Here is a 17,863-nt window from a genome sequence, read left to right on the forward strand (position 1 = left end):
GGAAAACTTCAAATGTTATTTAAAGTCACTTTTATAACAGATATAAAAGGAATGCAGAGAAACAGTATTTTACTTGATTACAGTTCCTGCACAGCATCTGCACTATTCAGCACTATAATTTTTCTTATGCATTGTGCTGTGTTTCCTTACAGTAAACAGGGCCAGCATTTACTCTGTCCTCAGAAGACCTCAAGAAAGCGTTCTAAGTGCTTATTCAAGCAACATCGGCAGAGCCAGAGGATTGTTTCTGCAGCTGGTAAGCAGCAGTGGGTCTGTCAGCAGGGTCTGCAGGGCGGGCAGGTCTCCCACCCATCCCTCAGCAGAGAGCACCTTCAGCTGCATTTTAAAACCTGACAAGGTTGAAATACTTTATTGGGTGAGTGGGGTTCGGTTTTCTTCTGCAAACACTAAGCATGATGCTGCTGCCCTTGAAATAGTCAGCACCTTGAAATACATCGCAGCTCTTTCTCAGTCCCTTTGACCCTGCAGGAACACATGGTGATTCCCAGGGAGAAGACCACCTATGGAAACTGTCACAGAACATGCTGAGTTGGAAGGGACCCACAAGGATCATCAAAGTCCAGCCCCTGGCCCTGCACAGGACATCACCGAGGGTCACACCATGTGCCTGAGAGCGTTGTCCAAATGCTTCTTGAGCTCTGCCAGACTTGGTGCTGTGACCACTTCCCCGGGGAGCCTGTTCCAGCGCCCAGACACACTCTGGGTGAAGAAACTAATGCATGAACACAGTGTTACCTCCATCTAAACGCTTCAAAAGCCCGCAATCAGGCTGCCTACATGCCGGTCGTGCTGCGCTCTGGAGCGGGCGCTGCCCCGGAGCGCCCCGGGAAGGGAGCGCGGTTTCGGGGGCGTCACCCGCCCGGGGCCGAGATGGCGGCCGGGCCTCGGCGTCGGTTTCCAGGACTAAACATGGCCGCAGGCCCGGCCCTTGGACTACAAGTCCCAGGAGCGAGCGGGAGGGCGCGGCGCGGCCGCAGCCCGTGCGGGGTATGAGGCGGTGGCCGGAGCGCGGCGGGCGGAGCTGGCGCTGCCCTGGGCTGACCCCCTCGGGGGGCGCCGCGGCTGCGCGGGGCCGGTAGCGCGGCTCCCCTGGGCCGGGCCCGCGCCCGGGCCCGCCGGGAGGTAACGGGGCTGGGGGCGCTGGTGTTGAATGCCCGCCATTAGGCCGAGCAGGGCCGCGGTAAACAGCACAGCGCGGCGTGGGGCTGTCTGCTGCCGGGGGTGCGGGGCTGGGGCTTTAGGAGGGCGCAGTTTCTCAGCGCTTTTCGGTAAAGGAGGTGTTTCAGGAGGTTTTTGTAAAGGAGTGGTGCCTCTTTTTGCTCCATAGTAATGCTGTGGTGTGCGGGGGGGGAGGGGGTGGGGGAATGTTTTGTTTGTGTGTCTGCCCGACTACATCTGGTGCGCTGTGGCGGGAAAGGGTTGTTTCGGGACAAGCGGGTTTTGCTGAAAGTTGTATTAGCTATTAAAGGGTGTCCAAAGGAGGGCAATGAAGCTGGTGAAGGGCCTTGAGGGGAATCCATGTGAGGAGCGCCCGAGGTCATTTTCAGCCTGGAGGAGACTGAGGGAGACCTCATGGCAGTCTACAACTCCTCATGAGGGGAAGAGGAGGGGCAGGCAGTGATCTCTTCCCTGTGGTGCCCAGTGACAGGACCCAAGGCAGTGGTCTGAAGCTGTGTCAGGGCGGGTTTAGGCTGGATGTTAAAGAAAGGTTTTTCACCCAGAAGGTGGTCGGGCTCTGGAACAGGCTCCCCAGGGAAGTGGTCACAGCACCAGGCAGCCTGGCAGAGCTCAGGGAGCGATTGGACAACGCTCTCAGGCACATGGTGTGACTCCTGGGGATGTCCTGTGCAGGTACAGGAGTTGGACTCGATGATCCTTGTGGGTCCCTCCCAACTCAGCATGTTCTGTGATTCTGTATTTCAGCGTATTTGCTCGGCTGAACGGCAGCTGGGAGGTTCTCACTTCAGTTCAACTTCACGCATACCAGGCTTTGTTATCTTTTGCTTATAAGCTCAAAATACACCTTCTTATTTAAACAGTGAGGAAGCTGAGACAGATTATTGTCACTCAGCCTTCATTCCACTGATTTTGTTGAGAGACAGGTTTCTTTTTTCTTCTGAAAAAAAAAAAAAAAGGAAAAACCCCACCTTTTTTTCATGGTTTTAGTTGCTGAGCTGTGGTTTGCCTTCCTGGAAAAGAAATAAGAATACAGATTTAGTCTTGAGCTGGTGCTAGTGATGCCTTGAGACTTAGCACCTTTATTTCCCTGTTGTGTTGGCATTGGGATTTGAGCTATATCAATGGCTTTCCAAACAAAGTTCTGACTGCTTGCAGGAAAGTGGTCTTCTCATTCCTTACAAATAGCCTTATGATAAAGTTAATGCAGCATGCAAAAATGACCTTTTGTAGAGGTCATTCCTCTGAGTGCTTGAAAGATCTGACACTGGAATTCAACGAGGCAGAAAATAAATTGTAAATAGTTACTCAGATGGATAGGGTTTGGACACTAAATGGCACTTGTAAATCTGAGGGGAGGAAAAGGATGCAAGATCTCTTTGTAAAGTCCCATTTTGCATATCATTTAGATAAATGTTTAAATATTTTGTATATATCTATAAGCGTTTGAGTATCTTGTATGCGTTAACTTGTAGAGAAAGAGTATCTTGTGTAAGTCCTGACCAGGATGATTTGCCTCTACAGCTTTCTACAGGCAGGTGTAGTGGTGTGCAAGTAATGAAACTTGTGCTTTTTTGGTAGACACTCCATGCTGCCCCGCCATGTGCAGAGGCTGGGCAGAGACTGGATCACCCACTGGAATGGCTCCCAGCTACTCACCTTGAACAGCCCAGTTTCCAGCTGTATGAGATGGGCCGGACACTCTCCTCCCTGGGCCTCATTTCCACTCCCTATTTCATCTGATTTCTCAGCAAACTGGAGATTCCCTCCAGTCTTTGGACCTTGGAGACAGTTTCAGAACTATAACTGGCATCTTGATAACTACACACAAAGTTGTTGCTTTCACCTACCCAACCCCAGTATGAAATCTGAGGGAGAAGAGCCATTGACAAAGAAGAGAAGACTCAGTGGCCAGGATGATACTTCGACTCCTGAACAAGAAACAAACTTGTCTAATCAGAAGGGAGTATCTTGTCTTTCTGTAGCACAGAATGAAGAAAAACACAGCAGCAAGAAAGGTAAATGCTTTTTGCTCATTTTCCATGTTCATTTGTAATGCTAAATACACCAAATGCATTAGAGTTATGAGCAGTACTGCCTGCTCCTTTTGAGTTACTGTTTTTCTTGGCATCCCTCTCAGGAAAACATGTCTTAAAAATGGTCCAGTTTTGTAATACTGTTTAGTCTGTAAACTTGTATTTTGTGCTGTCAAACAGTGCACCAGAACTAGGTTCACTGCACTTGGCAGTAGAACACAGTCAGTTGTGTGAGGGATTGCCCAACTTGGGGAGTCCTGAGCTTGGTTCAGACAACATTCTCTCATGTCTCACCAGGTCATGTCTGTTAACTTGGAAACTCTAAAAAGCAAAAAGATTTGGCTGACTTGCTGTAGGGCTGAGCTGGGCTGGCAGTTGTATGGCTTCATTCCTGGTATTCTACCTGAGCTCATAAACCCTGCTGGACTTGAACTGCGTTCTTTCCAGACCAGCTGAGTTATCTGCGACCTAGAAAACTGAGAATTAATGGACAGAGATTTAATGGTGCTTGCTTCCAGTGTGACTGTGTGATTTTGTTTTTGCAACTGCATTCTGCTAGTGGCATGTTAGCAAGTTCTGTGTCAGATCACGTCTGACAGAGCAAGCAGCACTTGTGCTTATCCAGAGAAATACAGGAAGAAGTGCAGATTTGTCTACTGTGCTCACTGACAAACTTCCATGAAACTTCAAAGTGTCTGTGTTAGCTTATTACAGCTACAATCTTCTACATAGCATCCAAGTATTTTACTGAGTTTTGTGTATATTTACAGTTTTGTCTAGTGTGAAACAAATAGAGGGACACAGTCAAAACCATGGCCCTCTTGCATAAGTGACTTCCTTAGAAAAATAAACTGGAAATTGTATTATGACTAAAAAGGGCAGTAGATGCTATCAGCATCCCAAAGGGATTTTTGGACACAAATACCCATAAGGCTTAGAAACATCATATCTATCTTCAGGAGCATAGCAATGAAATTTACTAACCAAATAGGACAGATAGTAACAGCTATAGCTGCAGTCTGCCACTGGTTGTTAGCATCGGTAACCAGATCTCAGCTTGCTCTCAGATGAGGTCAGATATAAAGGGTGAAAAGCACCTCTATGAGTTTTTAAGTGGAGAAATACATTTCTTAAACAGTAACTGGATGCTTAATGGTGGGCAGATAGGTTATTACAAATTTTCATACTAATAGTAAGTATGAAATTAGAAATGGCAGAAAGGCAAAGGAAGCCTTTTCAGAAGTTCTTGGTAATTCTGAGACTTAATAATTTCTTGATTTCTCAACTCACTGAGGAAAATCAGGTTCATTATTTGTTTTGGGACTCCTGTAGGAGACCCTGTTGCAGCTTATGGATGGGTTTTACAGACTGTACACAGGCTAGAGGTGATTGATTGATTCCTAACCCTTTGTTAGTCATGGATAGAGAGATAAACAAGATGCCCACATGCTGCTCTAAGGAGTGTATCCCAGACTGAAGTACACCATCTCTGCTGAGAAGGCAGCATAAGACTCTCTGTTAACAGAGTGGATTTGACTCACCAGTTTGACAGCCCTTCTGCAGGAGCAGGGGGTATAGTCTGATAGCAACCATCTCCTTAGAACATGCCAGTTCCCCAATTTCAAAGCAGTTGAAATCCAGGGCATATAATGGTTTTGTGATGTTTGTTTGTTTGATTTTTTTTTTTTTTTTAACTGATGCTTATATAAAATTCATCTCAAACAGAAGGTCTGAATCACTGCTAATTGAATAAGCTTTTAGAATTATTTAAGTGATTTGAAAGACAAATAATTGTCAGTAGAATGATTTCCAAGAGCAGTAAGAAGTCATATGGTCTATAACATAACTTTTTTTCTGCTTCATATGCTTTTAACAGGAACCATCAAAAGACACTGGGAATATTTCTGTCAGCAGAGTAAAACAATGAAAATCGCTAAAAATAAAGGATCTGACCAAAGCAATACAGGAAGCGAGGCAACATTTGATTTTACAGTCATGTCCTACAATATTCTCTCACAGAATTTGTTGGAAGACAACTCTCACCTGTACAAACACTGCAGGCAGCGATTGCTATTCTGGACATACAGATTTCCCAACATCCTACAAGAAATCAAAGAGCTGGATGCAGATGTGAGTAGAAAATGAGCACGTGGATATTTCTTAAGCACTGATAAACAGAAGTAGCAAATTCTGCTACTCTCTGTGGGGGTCTGAAAAAACACTGCTGTGGTTTTGTAGAGTTTATTGTTTATTTTTGAGGACACATAAATTATTGTAAGTCTTAATCAGGAAGTCAAGTCAGTAAAATTTTGCTTCAGTCATTGTTTAGACCAACAAAAGTTCAGTGATAGAATCCATCCTGTTTGTGTCAGAAAACAGTACTGAAAAAAAGTGGTTGTATTAGAGAAGCCACAGAAAAACAGCCTTGTACCATTTGAAAAGTGCAGTTATGTTACTACATAGCCAGGAATCTGGAAATTAAAGTCCCCCTCAAGCTCTTTCTTTCTTCCTAATAAATTTATACATCCTCCATGCATATATTTTTACAATGAGGTACCTTAGGTAGCTTTCTGAGAGAACAGCTGCTGTCAGACCCTGGTAGGTGCAGGTGCCCTTTCCACAGAGAAATTTCATGCTAAAGGACATAGATCTTTAACTATTTCATTGGTTGGAACTGTAATCTTAAGTGAAGCAGAGACTTCAGAATGTTGCTTGAGATTTGAGTCTCCCTTGAGACCTTGAATGAGTGATTGTCAGCTGGGCAAGTGGAATGTGTTGCTGCAGTTCAGCAAGCAGGGGTAACTTGTTCCCCTTTGGCAACTCAGTCCTTTATCCCAGTGGTGGTTGTAAAACTGTGTGTTACTGCAGCGTGCTGGGGAAAGGCTAAAGATGCTCACAACTGGAGCTGGACTCGATGATCCTTGTGGGTCCATCCCAACTCAAAATATTCTGTGATTCTGTGAACTCTCTTAACTGAATATTCTGAGTTTGATCTTTGGTTTAGGTTCTCATAATATGGAAGCTTGTTTTCCACCCTGTAGTATGCCATTGGACTCTTCATCCCTCCTTTCTGGCACTGAGCCTTCCCCTGAACTGCTGAGAATGTAGTAGCAAGTTACTACTTTGATTATATTTATTCTCACCTCTGAAAATGTCTGTCTGAAAAAGGGTGGGAGGAATTGGGGCCTTCTTCATAATCTTAGGCAGCATTTTCTATAGAAGAGTGAATTCTGTTGTGGGATTATGGAGTCAAAAAGCTTCTGAGTTTGATATTTTTTTTTAATACCTGTACAGAGATATGCTGTGGTGATATTTTGATGTACTTACTAATATATTGTAATTGTAAACCTTTGCCTTAGGTGCTCTGCTTACAAGAAGTCCAAGAAGACCACTATAGAACAGAGATCAAGTCGAGTTTGGAATCCCTGGGTATGATGAAACTCCTAGGACCAATACATTGTCTTCTCCCCTGCAGGGGTAACTTGTTACCCTTTGGGAACTTGTAGTCCTTTGGGAACTCAGCACTAGTTTCCTCAAAAAAAACCTTTCATAGATTATAGAAGCAAGTCTTTTGCCATCACATGCAACAATGTTGTGTATCCTCTTTCAGAAATTCATCAAGTGCTCTCTGGAAACTACCTTAATGTTTTTTAGCAGTATTCCTGTTGGGTAGCTCTTCAAGGGCATGTTTTTCTGCCTTGAAACCTTCCAAATACCAGCGCTAAATGTTATCCATGGTCAGTGTATATATATTAGTTTTTATACAAGTGCTGTCAGTCAGTCTGAATAGACTGTCTTGTCACTCTCCCTCATGTGATTTTATGGAAGGGTTTGATTCCATGGTGGTTTAAACTGATCTAAATCTTCTGTGCCCTGGACCACCTTCCAGTCCCAGGGCCCTGCTTCCATCCTGGCACTGGTTCTCGTCTGATGCCAGGAGGGCATGGTAAAGGAGCAGCACTGGACTGGTAATTTTTTTCTTTCTTGGTTAGTTGAGGTAGTCTAGCTCCCAGAATTGAGTGTTTGCAAAGAAGATAGAGTAATGGCAGTACTGATTGAAATCCACTTGAAATGTGAAACAACACTGCGAGGCCAGGCTTGTGGGGGCAAGTGAGCTTCTAGCTACTGTACAGGAGGATCTGGAGCTTGCTTTAGCCCTTCCTTTCCCCATCCCTAGCTCCCAGATGTGTGTCCTGCCCCTTATCCTGGGCTAGTTGTGGCACTCACTAGTGAAATCCACCAGTCTAGCAGAATACTATCCAGACTAATTTTGTTTTTCTGGGTTAATTTTCTGTTGCCTTACTGAGTTAGCAATAAGTGCTGCAACAAGTGGCAGGAGCAACATGGCCTGAATCTGGGAGAGGGGAATGGGAATCCCTTGTTCCAGCACTGGTGTGAGCTCAGGTCAACTCACCCTACTTCACTAAGGCTCTGCTTCATGAATTCATGAAGTCATGGTCTGGGCAGGGCAGAGAATATTTGAAAATGGCAAAAACTAGATACTGTTTCAAGATCTAATTTTTTTTCCCTAGATTGATAAGGTCTTGTTTAAATCTTGTTTAAATCACCTCTACATAAAATGAATAAATTGGCAAATCACTATTTTTAGGTGGACTTGTTTGAAGTCCAGTGCTGTCATTTGATAAGTGTCTCTGTTCCCTTGGTGAAAGCTTGCCACTTGCTGCTCACTGGATAATTGCATAATTATGTTTGAGGCCTTTGTTCTATGAATCATTTTAGACATTGACTAATGACTTAGTGTGATTAAGGCTTTTGATTGGTAATGCTTCACTGGTATCACTCCTAAACCATGCTTGTAACATCCAGAAAAAGCTTCAATGCACAAGGCCACTTTTATATGACTTGGGGGCTTTCTTTGTTGGGTTGGTTTGGTTTTTTTTTCCACATGAGGAGATAAGAACATGGTTGGTATCTTAGAGTATGTAGATGCTTACACATTGCCAAAGGTATTGGACCAGGCTTCCTGTCCTGCCTCGCTTCAGGTCAGATTGGGGCAGAAAGAAAAGTGAATACGAGTCTATGTGAACTTCATGCAGACTTTGGTACTTCAGACTGAGGGTTGACTGTCATGTGAGAGAAGTAGTGTGAGATTTTTCTAATTTTTTTTGTTTCAGAGTCTCTATTGATACAATAGTATTTTATGTTTTTAATTGCCTTTTTTACAGGGTATCACTGTGAATATAAAATGAGGACAGGGAGAAAACCTGATGGCTGTGCCATTTGCTTCAAAACTTCCAAATTTAGCCTGATTTCCTCAAACCCCGTGGAATTTTTTCGCCGCGATATCCCACTCTTGGACAGGGACAACGTTGGACTGGTGTTGCTGCTGCAGCCCAGATTTCATTGTAAAGCCAGCGCTGCCATCTGTATTGCCAATACACACCTGCTGTACAACCCAAGGAGAGGGGACATCAAACTGACCCAGCTTGCAATGCTCCTGGCAGAGATAGCCAGTGTTGCCCCTCAGAAGCATGGTTCCTTTTGCCCAGTTATCATCTGTGGGGACTTCAATTCTGTTCCTGGCTCTCCATTGTACAGATTTATAAAGGAAGGAAAGTTAAATTATGAAGGACTTGCTATAGGGAAGGTAGGCTATGCTTCTCAATTCTCACCAAGAAAATGGTTAGTGCTGATTAAAGAGAAGTATCTGAGTGGTGCTGTGATTGCTTCCATTGCAGTGCCTGTCTTAGTGCCATCTCTGCAGCCTGCAAAGCAAAAGTTACTGCAGAGTTACTTCAATGAGCTTGGTTGTATTAGCTGTGCCTTAGGGAATGTTGCATCCTTTCCCAGCATTCTGAAAGGAAAAACTCACCAACAATCATTCTTGAAATGTAGTGAATCCACAGGGTGATTGTATCACTGTGTTTGGATGATTTTATCACTGTGTTTAGGTGGCCCAGTCTTTAAGTAGGATAAAATAACTACTTAATCAAAAACCTACTGTGTGCTCTGTGGGAAGATGACTCTTACTGTAGATAAACTTGGTGGCCGCAGTAATTATGAAACAAAGCTGCAATTAGGTGCTGAACCTCAACTGTTTCATGTTAAATGATGTCTTGTTGTGAGCTCTTGTATGCAGCTGTTGGATGTGTCACATGCTATTTAATAGGAGTGACTGAACTACATAAAATGAGAGAACATGACAAAAAAATAGCCCTGCTGGGTGTTCTTTGCTAGTGGGTAGTTGATTCAAGCCCCCATTTGACTTGCCTTGCTCCCAGAAGGATCAGCATCCTGAAGCTGAAGTGTCTGCTGTGTAGCTCTGTATGCTGATCTGGTCCTGTCACATGCTAAAAGTGTCCTTGGAAGTCTCACAGTGTCCAAGAACTACCTGGAAAAATTGGGTAGCTGCAAAGAACTTGCTAAGAATAAACAAAGGGGATGCACATAAAGGGTGTTATTTTTACAGGGATTTTACTCTTATAAGAGTTATTCTAAGGGACTGGGCCTTTTTCTTTAAACTTTACGAAAAATGTTCATTTATTTCAGGTTTGTTTGGTGGTTTTTTTAAATCAGATTTCTGTCTGAAAAAAGCTTGTGTTGTCTTTTTCAGGTCTCTGGACAAGAACAGTTTCCAAGGGGACAAAGAATCTTATCTATACCAATTTGGCCAAAAAAATTAGGTATTTCACAAAACTGTGTATATGAAATAAAACAGCAACAAAAAGAAGAAAATGCAGGTCAGTTTTTGGATTAATGAGTTTTTGTGAACCTTTGAAAGTATCATTCAGGCAGTACTGAAAACAAGATGTTCTGTTCTAGTGGGGGAAAAAGAATGAGTCTTGAGCTTGCAAAACTCCCTTGTTGGGCTCATTAGAGTGTAAAGCAATGTATTCACCTAAACTTTGCAAAGTTGAATGTTTAGAAGATAATAGTTACAAATTTCCATTCGGGAGTTGGTGTGTAATGTTTAAACTGCTGGGGTTGCATCCTGAAAGGCAGCTGTGCTGTGACTGGGAAGAGGGAGGGGAAGGAATGCAGCACATGGACGTAGTGTGAACCTGCATTCTGCCTCAGAGCTTATGAATTATAGTGTTGGCACTTTGTGGAACAGTTGGGAAAAGCAAGTGATTCCTTGCTGAGTATGGCTACATCTTTCATCCACTATTTTTTTCTTTGACAGAAAAAAGCAATTTTAAATGAATGGGACATAATGTAAAAGATCTTTAGAAGGAATGCTACTAAAGGAACAGAAGAACTTAATCCAGCTTTGTGACTTGTATCTTGCCTGCTGCAAAAAATAAGTGTACTTAAAGACACTTTTTTCCTGTAGGTTTTCTGTAACTCTTCAGTATTGGTCTCACTTCTATCCTATTTTTAAATGTAAATTGAATTTATTTTTATTTTGCAGGAGAAAAATTGGAAGCGGCAAAACCAGACAACCCTCAGGAGATTGTAATAGCATCTGAAAAGTATGTGTTGGGGGAAAATATGGAAGCCCTTGGCCGGTTACTTGGGGGTTGGTTTTGGTTTTAGACCAAATTTATATCTGATTCCAGTTGTGGATACCTGTTGATCACCCAACCCATTCTGCCCTTTTGGCAAAATCAGAATTGCCCATTTAAACGTGAAAAGGCTGATCAGACAGCAAAAGACTAGAACTGGCAATAATGGAATGCGTGTTCTTTCAGGAACTTGGAGATACTTTTTCATAATGCAGGGGTGAGGTGTCAGTGCTTTTTAGAGGATACTTTCAGTCTGCTTATTAAAATAATGCTTCTGGCATTTTTTGTCACTTCTTGACATAAACAGGACATCATCCTCTGTAGGGACATTGCAAGAAACATGTGAATTTCAGTCCAGTTGCAGAAGCCATGTTTTTAAAAGAGGGAGAGGACAAAAAGAAACCAGTGTTGTCCAGCTGCTTAAGTGTTAGCAGTTCTAGTTTATGGATGTAGTGAAATCCTATAATACAGCACGAAATTTGGGTGAAGGAGGGAAAGGAACTGGAAAGGTCATAAAATCTTCCTTGTCATGAGTTCTGTGGGAGAATTTGAGTCTGAGAAATGTGGAGTATTACGGATTTGGTAATACAACTTTCACTCAGATCAAATATCTGCTTGTTGAACTGAAGGAGGAAGCCATGGCTAGAATGTTGAGAAGGAAAATGTAACTGCTTCTTGAAAGGAAAAATACTTGCATTTACCAAACTGGTAAAGGCATACAAAGTAAGGCATAGAAGAAGGAAATTGGCATAAATGTGTGTATGGGATGTCAGGCTCCAAGTCAGCCATTTCTTACCAGAAATGAGATTGTGGTATCACTGCAGATAGTTATATTAGAACCCTTGGTGATTCTTGGTGATGAAAAAGGTAAGTCATGGCATTTGTGAGAGAAGAAGTAGGTAACAAACAGGAAGCCCTGTGCTACTGTTTAAAACCGTAGCATGGTGAATGCTTCTTGCAGGGCTTTTTCCCCTCATCTTAAAAGGGATGTCATGTAACAAAAGCAGAAATTACTACTTGTCCTGTGTTGTACCAGCTGGCATGTTTGCTCTGAATCAGGCAGGTAACATGCTGATTTTGTTTTTAATTGCTTGGATTTCAACCAGAACACATTGCAGCCCAGGTTTAAGATGCAAGATGAGGCAGGTACAGCTGAGGGATGGATGATTTGCAGAGATGATGGAAGCAAATGTCTGGGAGACAGGAGTTCTTTTGCTGAAAGCTGTAGTTTTGCTGTTTGCAGTTTTTCAAGATTGAAAAGACGAGTGAGACAAGATGGGCTGAACTGAAGAGGAACAGACAAATGATGGGGAGATAGAAAATGGGAGCCTGAGTGGAAGAAAGGCTATGCCTAATTGTCTAACTTGGAAGCACTTGATAGCTCTAACTTGGGGGAGGAAAAAACCTAAAAATCTGAATTTCTCTATATGCTGAAGGGCCTGGTTATAGACGAGTTTGTGCTTTGTTGCTTTCCTGTGAGCTGCATTTGTGGACATTCTGCCTGTGTGTCAGGGAGAGACTGCTGAGTGAGGACATGTGATTGCTTACAAAATGTATGTGGAGGTGAAAGCTATCTATAATTGAAGTGTCAGCTAAGCCAGTTCTGATCAGCTCTTTTACTTGAAAATGCTGCCTGCATTTTGCCTTCAGAGTTTCAGGCCTCTCACACAAAAGGCTATGGGATGGCTTGTAGGAGAGAAACACTAGTTTGCATATCCAGATAATTCGTTTTGTTTGTAACCAGGAACTATTTGGTATGTCTTCATTGCTTATTCCTTCTTGGTAATGCAAGAAAATAAAATTATTTCCTTTGATGTCTCTTTAGGTTGTCTTCAAAATTGCGGCACCATTTTAAATTGTCTTCAGTCTATTCTCATTACTTCCCTGAAACTGGGATACCAGAAGTGACAACTTGTCATTCCCGAAGTGCTGTCACCGTGGATTATATTTTCTATTCTGCAGCAAATGATGATACTGCTGCCCAGCCAGGTAAAGAAACCAACTTTTAATTATTTTTTATAAATGCTAAGCAAAAATATTTGTTTAAATGTAGTGATAATTCTGTCCATGTGAAGTACCTCAGAGGTTCGTGGTAGTGCTTTGAATGTCAGCTGTTACCTGAGAAATGTGGCTGGCCTTGTCAGCTCACCACAGCAGGACTTGTAGTGCCACACAGGGCAAACCTTATCATCTGACTGAACATTTCTGTAGTTCTGTCTCATCATGGAGACAAGCTGGAGGTATAGGAAAGCAGCAGTGAAAGTAGCACCTGAGAAATATTGCTGTCAGTAACACAGGCCAGACCTACAGCAAGGCAGTATTTCCAATTATCTGATCAACACAATGGTGAACAGCAATTTATGATGTGCATTAAAACTGATAAACGAACTGCAATTTACTTCTCAGCTTGTCTTGGAGTAATTTCTGCCAAGTAACAGACTCTGTGGCCTTTGAGCACAGTCACTGGCACAGGCCCAGCTGTCCTTCTCCAGTTTGCAGTTGCAGCTAAAAGTCACCAGATGGTGCAAGAAAGTCGCTGTACTTCTGAGGGAGTTTCGTGATGGGTAACTAGGTGCTTAGCTGTCCTTTATTGCACTGGGACTCGTTCCGTGGCTGCTTCTGAGCAGTTTACTTTCCATGTCCTCCTGAGTTCTGTATTTTATGCCATCAACATAAACATGTTATTCCACAGTGCAGTGCTAGAAGATAAATGGCTCTGCAAACTTGTAGCAAAGAAATCTGGATTCCATTCCTGCTCCCACTGTAGAGGGCAACTGATTTTTATAAACTAATACTGCTTTCAGTATGTGGAATGAAAACACCACCTTCATCTCTTGTAACTTGAGACTAGATTGTTAAAATTCATTGAGTCAATTCACAGAAGTCTCATTTGTCATAACATGCACAGTAAATGCTACCTTAATGTAAAATGACAAGTACAAAAGCTTTGACTGAAAAACCAGTACATGGGAAGTATTTAAATGACTTCTGAATGCCATGTGATTTAATAGAGTGCTGTGTGATTCCAGAGTGCGTCCCTGCACAAAACTGAATCCCAATTCACCTGTTTATATATATTTTTTGCATTATCATTGCCCCAGCAGAGATACAGTACATTTTTTTTTTTTGCACTTGTTTTTCAAATAGATTCTTCCCACATCAGAGCACAGAATGGAATCAAACCTGCATTTTCCAACTACTTTAAACTGGTATCATTTTTATTCATGAGCTCTTAGAAATTAAGTGATGGTTTAGATTTTCAGTTTTCTTATGACCTGGGCCTCTGTATTTAAAGTTACCGAAGTCAGAACAAGTGAATGTTAAATGTGGTCTAGGCTGACTGATTGGGTTTTTCCATTTAAAGGGTTTTATTTTAAAATCTTCATGTTTATTCTGTCATGTTTAGCCAGATATTTGGTTCGGTATTCAGGATTTCATGTAATCAGGGTTCAGTACCTACCTAAGTCCTGCAGGGCACAATTTTGCTGAGTGTTCTGAGTGATATTAATCACTGCATGCAGACCAAGCTCTCTGTGGCAATAAACAGCTCCTTTGTAGATATGCAGGTGCTGTCCCAAATGATAAATGTGTCTCAAGACCTGGTGGACGTGTGCTCTAGAGCTGCCAAGAGATCTTTGCAGTAAAAAAAGCTTTTCTTTAGAGCAGCAAACAGTTGCTGGGTTGTTAAAGGGCTGGAAAGCTGGCAGATGGCAAAGGATGAAGCTGTTGAACTCTGAGGAGTTCAGCAGTTGCTGGATAGTCCTTTAAAGTATCTCCTATGGTAAGCCAGTACCAGGTTCAGCCAGGAAGTTCTGAATTGGCCGAGCACTGTGACACAGAAAGTATTTCTGTCAAAAGTTACAGCTGCAGTTTGTGCTGGTCCTGAAAGCACTCAGTGTGCTCAGTATCATCTCTGCACTCTGAAAGCAATAGGTAGGGTTGCTGAGTTGTTGTCTCACATAAGTACATAGCTCAGGAAGTCTAAAAGTTTGACACATGATGGAAGGATCTCTACCTGAGCTGAAGAAGCTGTTTGCTCTTTGATGCTGGGAAATCTTGCCTGACACATTTAGTGGCCTTTAGTAATAGGTTTACAGCAGTTTGGATAAGGGAAGAGCCACTGGTGCCATCTACTTGGACTTGTGCAAGGCATTTGACATGTCCTGCCCAACAGCTGGAGAGGTGGATTTGGTGGCTGCACCACACACTGAATTGGCTGGAAACAAACAGTTGCCATCAATGGCTCAATATCCAGGTGGAGATGATCAGTATTGAGACCAGCACTGCTCCATCCCTGGAAGTGTTAAGGCCAGGTTGGATGGAGCTCTGAGCAACCTGGTCTAGTGGAAAGTGTCCCTTACCCGTGGCAGGGGTTGGAACTAGATGGGCCCTAAGATCCCTTCCAACCCAAACTGTTCTATATAATTGTGTAGTAATTGCAAGGCTTGAGTTGTCTTCCCCTGTTGCATGAGCAATGTGGTGCTTCATCTCGGGAAGGAGGTGGGGGTGGGTTTCTTAGGCAGTTACAGGAATAGGTAGCAGGAGATAATGGACGAAGATCCCTTTCTTCTGATGAACAGTTAAGAGAGGGAACTGCTAGAGTACTTTCATCCTTATGAGCAAGAATGTATGACCTGCCTCTGTGCTTGAGGATACAGAAATAAAATGTTATGTGAACCAGTAACTCTAAAAAGAGACCTTATTTTGCAAGTGTCACCTCTGTTTAGCAATGCTATTGTCTAAAGTACAGGACTGGATTATATGAGGCTTTTTCAGGGGAGTTACACTGAGCAAATAAATCCGTTTTCCTTTTTACCTCCATTTATCCCTCTGCAAAATAGTGTCCTTCTGAATACTTTGAGCTCTACTGATTAAACCCTACTCTGAGAGTCATAAAAGAACTTGTGAGCTGTCTTATTGGTGATTTTAATGGTGGAACAGTAACAACTTTGGATTATTGCTGCCATACTGTTTTCTTCCTTCTACATATGTATTAATGTGTGATGTTTAGCCCACACTGATGAGCATTTCCTTTTTGTTTTTTTTTAACAGGAGCAGAGGATTCTTTTTGTGGGGGTCTGAAACTTCTTGGCAGGCTGGCACTTCTAACAGAGAAAGATCTTTGGACTGTTAATGGTCTTCCCAATGAAAATAACTCTTCTGACCACCTGCCACTGCTAGCAGAGTTCAGGCTTATTGAACGGTAATATCCAAAGGACTTTTGGTGTAGGTAAAGTTCCCTTTACCTTCTCTCTTCATGGGATGATTATTATTTTTTTAAAAGGTTAATCCAAGCACTGCTGGTCCAGTTAAATAAGTTTGCCTGCATGCTGATTTGTTAGTGTTGTGTAAAATAGACTTTCTAAAGGGACTTTCTTTTTAAACAAAAAAATGTTTCATTTACTTTATGAAGTCCTTTAGGGAGAAAAAGGAAAGATTTTACATTAGCTTCCTCTTTGATAAAGGAAAACATCTGTGCCAGAGTCAAAATGGCATTATTTTTCATGGATATGTTGTAAATGATTTTTATTGTAAATCACAGTAAAAAGGACTATTCTGAGAACTGTCTGTTTCTTCAAGCGAAGGGGAATGTGTTTCTGTGCCTGCAGCATTTTATAATGGGTTGAAAATAATGTTTTACTACAAATGTGCTCTGTGGACACTTCCATCTTAATACTTCTGCAAAGGAGTTTACTCAGTGTTGTCAGTGCAGAGGCTGCAAGATTGAACTTTCAAAGGTAGAAAGGCATATAGGCAAATATTTATGCTTTAAGAATTTGTTGCTTAAAATTATAAGGGCTTAAATATAGGTAGCATTCACTGAAATCCTTTTTAAAATATCTGAAATAAAGCTAAGCTTAATGAGCACGCCACATCACAGGAAACTTAATTGATCTATTATAGGAAAAAAAAATTAGCCCTTGACATCTTGAGACCTCATACATATTGAACGACTGCTGCCAGGGTGGGGTTTTTCCTTTTAGTTATTAAAAGTGCCATGTTGTATCTTGGAATGACAAATCCTGAGGTATTAAATGATCGAGATTTTATATTTACTCTTACTGTGCACTTACAAACATTCTGTGTAAAATATAATTTACAAAGTAATGAAAGAAGGACGAGACTGCCTGAATATGAAACGTAGAGGAGCTGGAAACAAATCTTTTAACTTCATCAAACTCCACATGGATATGCAGAATCAACTTTGAAGTAACAGAATTGTCTTTCAGTGTAGTGCTGGAAAACCTACACCCATGGTCCTGAAATCACATTCAGACACATTCGTCTCCCAGAAGCACTTGTGGAATTCTCATCTGTGTTCCCTTTCCCTGACTGCAGACAACTGCAATTACTTTGTGCTTGGACAATAATGTAGGAAGTACAGTGGAAGTAAACATAAAACCAGTTGAATTAAAGAAGTTCCTCGGTGTTCCATTAGAAAATAAACCTCCTGCCAAAACATTCAGCTTACATTGCTGAGAATTTGGAGGGGGCTACTTTTGTCATAGGTAGTTGTAACTTAAGATCTTTCTTCTACCTGTTGATGCTGAGGATGAGAACCTGTTTGATACCGGATCCTGTCTGGGTTCAAGCATCTGAGTAATCTCACAGTGATGCCTAGTTTTAACTTTTATGGTTTTCTGGTTCTGTACTGCTTAGAGTGTAACTCAGAGGTTTCTTGCAGCTTCATAATTTCTGCTCACTTGTGCCAGGTAGACATGACAAAGCCTCTCCAGGCCTGCTCTCCAAGGTCCCCAGACCATCCTAGGCCCAAAAAATATAATCCAAAGAGCTTCTACGGGGGTCCAGCAGAGGGGAAATTACATCATTGAACTGAAGCTTTAATTGGAGAATTAACCCTGCTATACAAATGAACCAAATGTATAAAAGTGTGAAGAACTTGTGACCTGTCATCCATCTTGGGGTCCATTTTGGCAATAGCCTCTGGCTCCCAGGGTGTACCTTTGAAGGCTTTTCAAATAAATACCTATTTTATTCTTTTACTCCTGTCCAGTCTCTGTGTCTAGGAGGCCTCATAAGGCATCAACAGATGCCAGCATACTTAGCTAGATGCCACAAATTTCTGGGTCCATCCAGGTTACAGCTAAAAACATTGTTCAGTTGTAGCAACCCTTGTTAAGAGCAAGAACAAAAAAACCACGT

The 17,863-nt window shown here is 42.2% G+C and overlaps 1 protein-coding gene across 5 annotated transcripts; it reads left to right on the forward strand.

Annotated features, from left to right (window-relative positions):
* The first annotated feature begins 231 nt into the window (after window positions 1–231).
* ANGEL2 (angel homolog 2) lies at window positions 232–17,703 on the forward strand. Of its 5 annotated transcripts, XM_082302520.1 has the most exons (10): window positions 1,009–1,143; window positions 2,779–3,215; window positions 5,110–5,363; window positions 6,593–6,662; window positions 8,420–8,841; window positions 9,808–9,934; window positions 10,606–10,666; window positions 12,525–12,688; window positions 15,752–15,929; window positions 17,413–17,703. In XM_082302520.1, exons 2-9 carry the CDS (start codon window positions 2,786–2,788, stop codon window positions 15,904–15,906), a joined length of 1,683 nt encoding a protein of 560 aa, XP_082158646.1. In that variant the 5' UTR covers window positions 1,009–1,143; window positions 2,779–2,785; the 3' UTR covers window positions 15,907–15,929; window positions 17,413–17,703. The 5 variants fall into 5 exon arrangements, with proteins under 5 accessions (XP_082158645.1, XP_082158644.1, XP_082158646.1 ...); XM_082302519.1 differs by lacking the exon at window positions 1,009–1,143 and adding an exon at window positions 232–256 and having other exon boundaries at window positions 15,752–17,703; XM_082302518.1 differs by lacking the exon at window positions 1,009–1,143 and adding an exon at window positions 904–1,008 and having other exon boundaries at window positions 15,752–17,703.
* The last annotated feature ends 160 nt before the right edge of the window (window positions 17,704–17,863 follow it).

This window comes from Coloeus monedula, assembly GCF_965178545.1.
Source record: "Coloeus monedula genome assembly, chromosome: 2".
NCBI lineage: Eukaryota > Metazoa > Chordata > Aves > Passeriformes > Corvidae > Coloeus > Coloeus monedula.

Coding starts and splice junctions, on each gene's coding strand:
- ANGEL2 (XM_082302519.1), top strand. CDS start 2,786: ATGCTGCCCCGCCATGTGCAGAGGCTGGGCAGAGACTGGATCACCCAC. Junction 3,216..5,109: donor AAAACACAGCAGCAAGAAAG/GTAAATGCTTTT, acceptor TGCTTTTAACAG/GAACCATCAAAAGACACTGG. Junction 12,689..15,751: donor TGATACTGCTGCCCAGCCAG/GTAAAGAAACCA, acceptor TTTTTTTAACAG/GAGCAGAGGATTCTTTTTGT.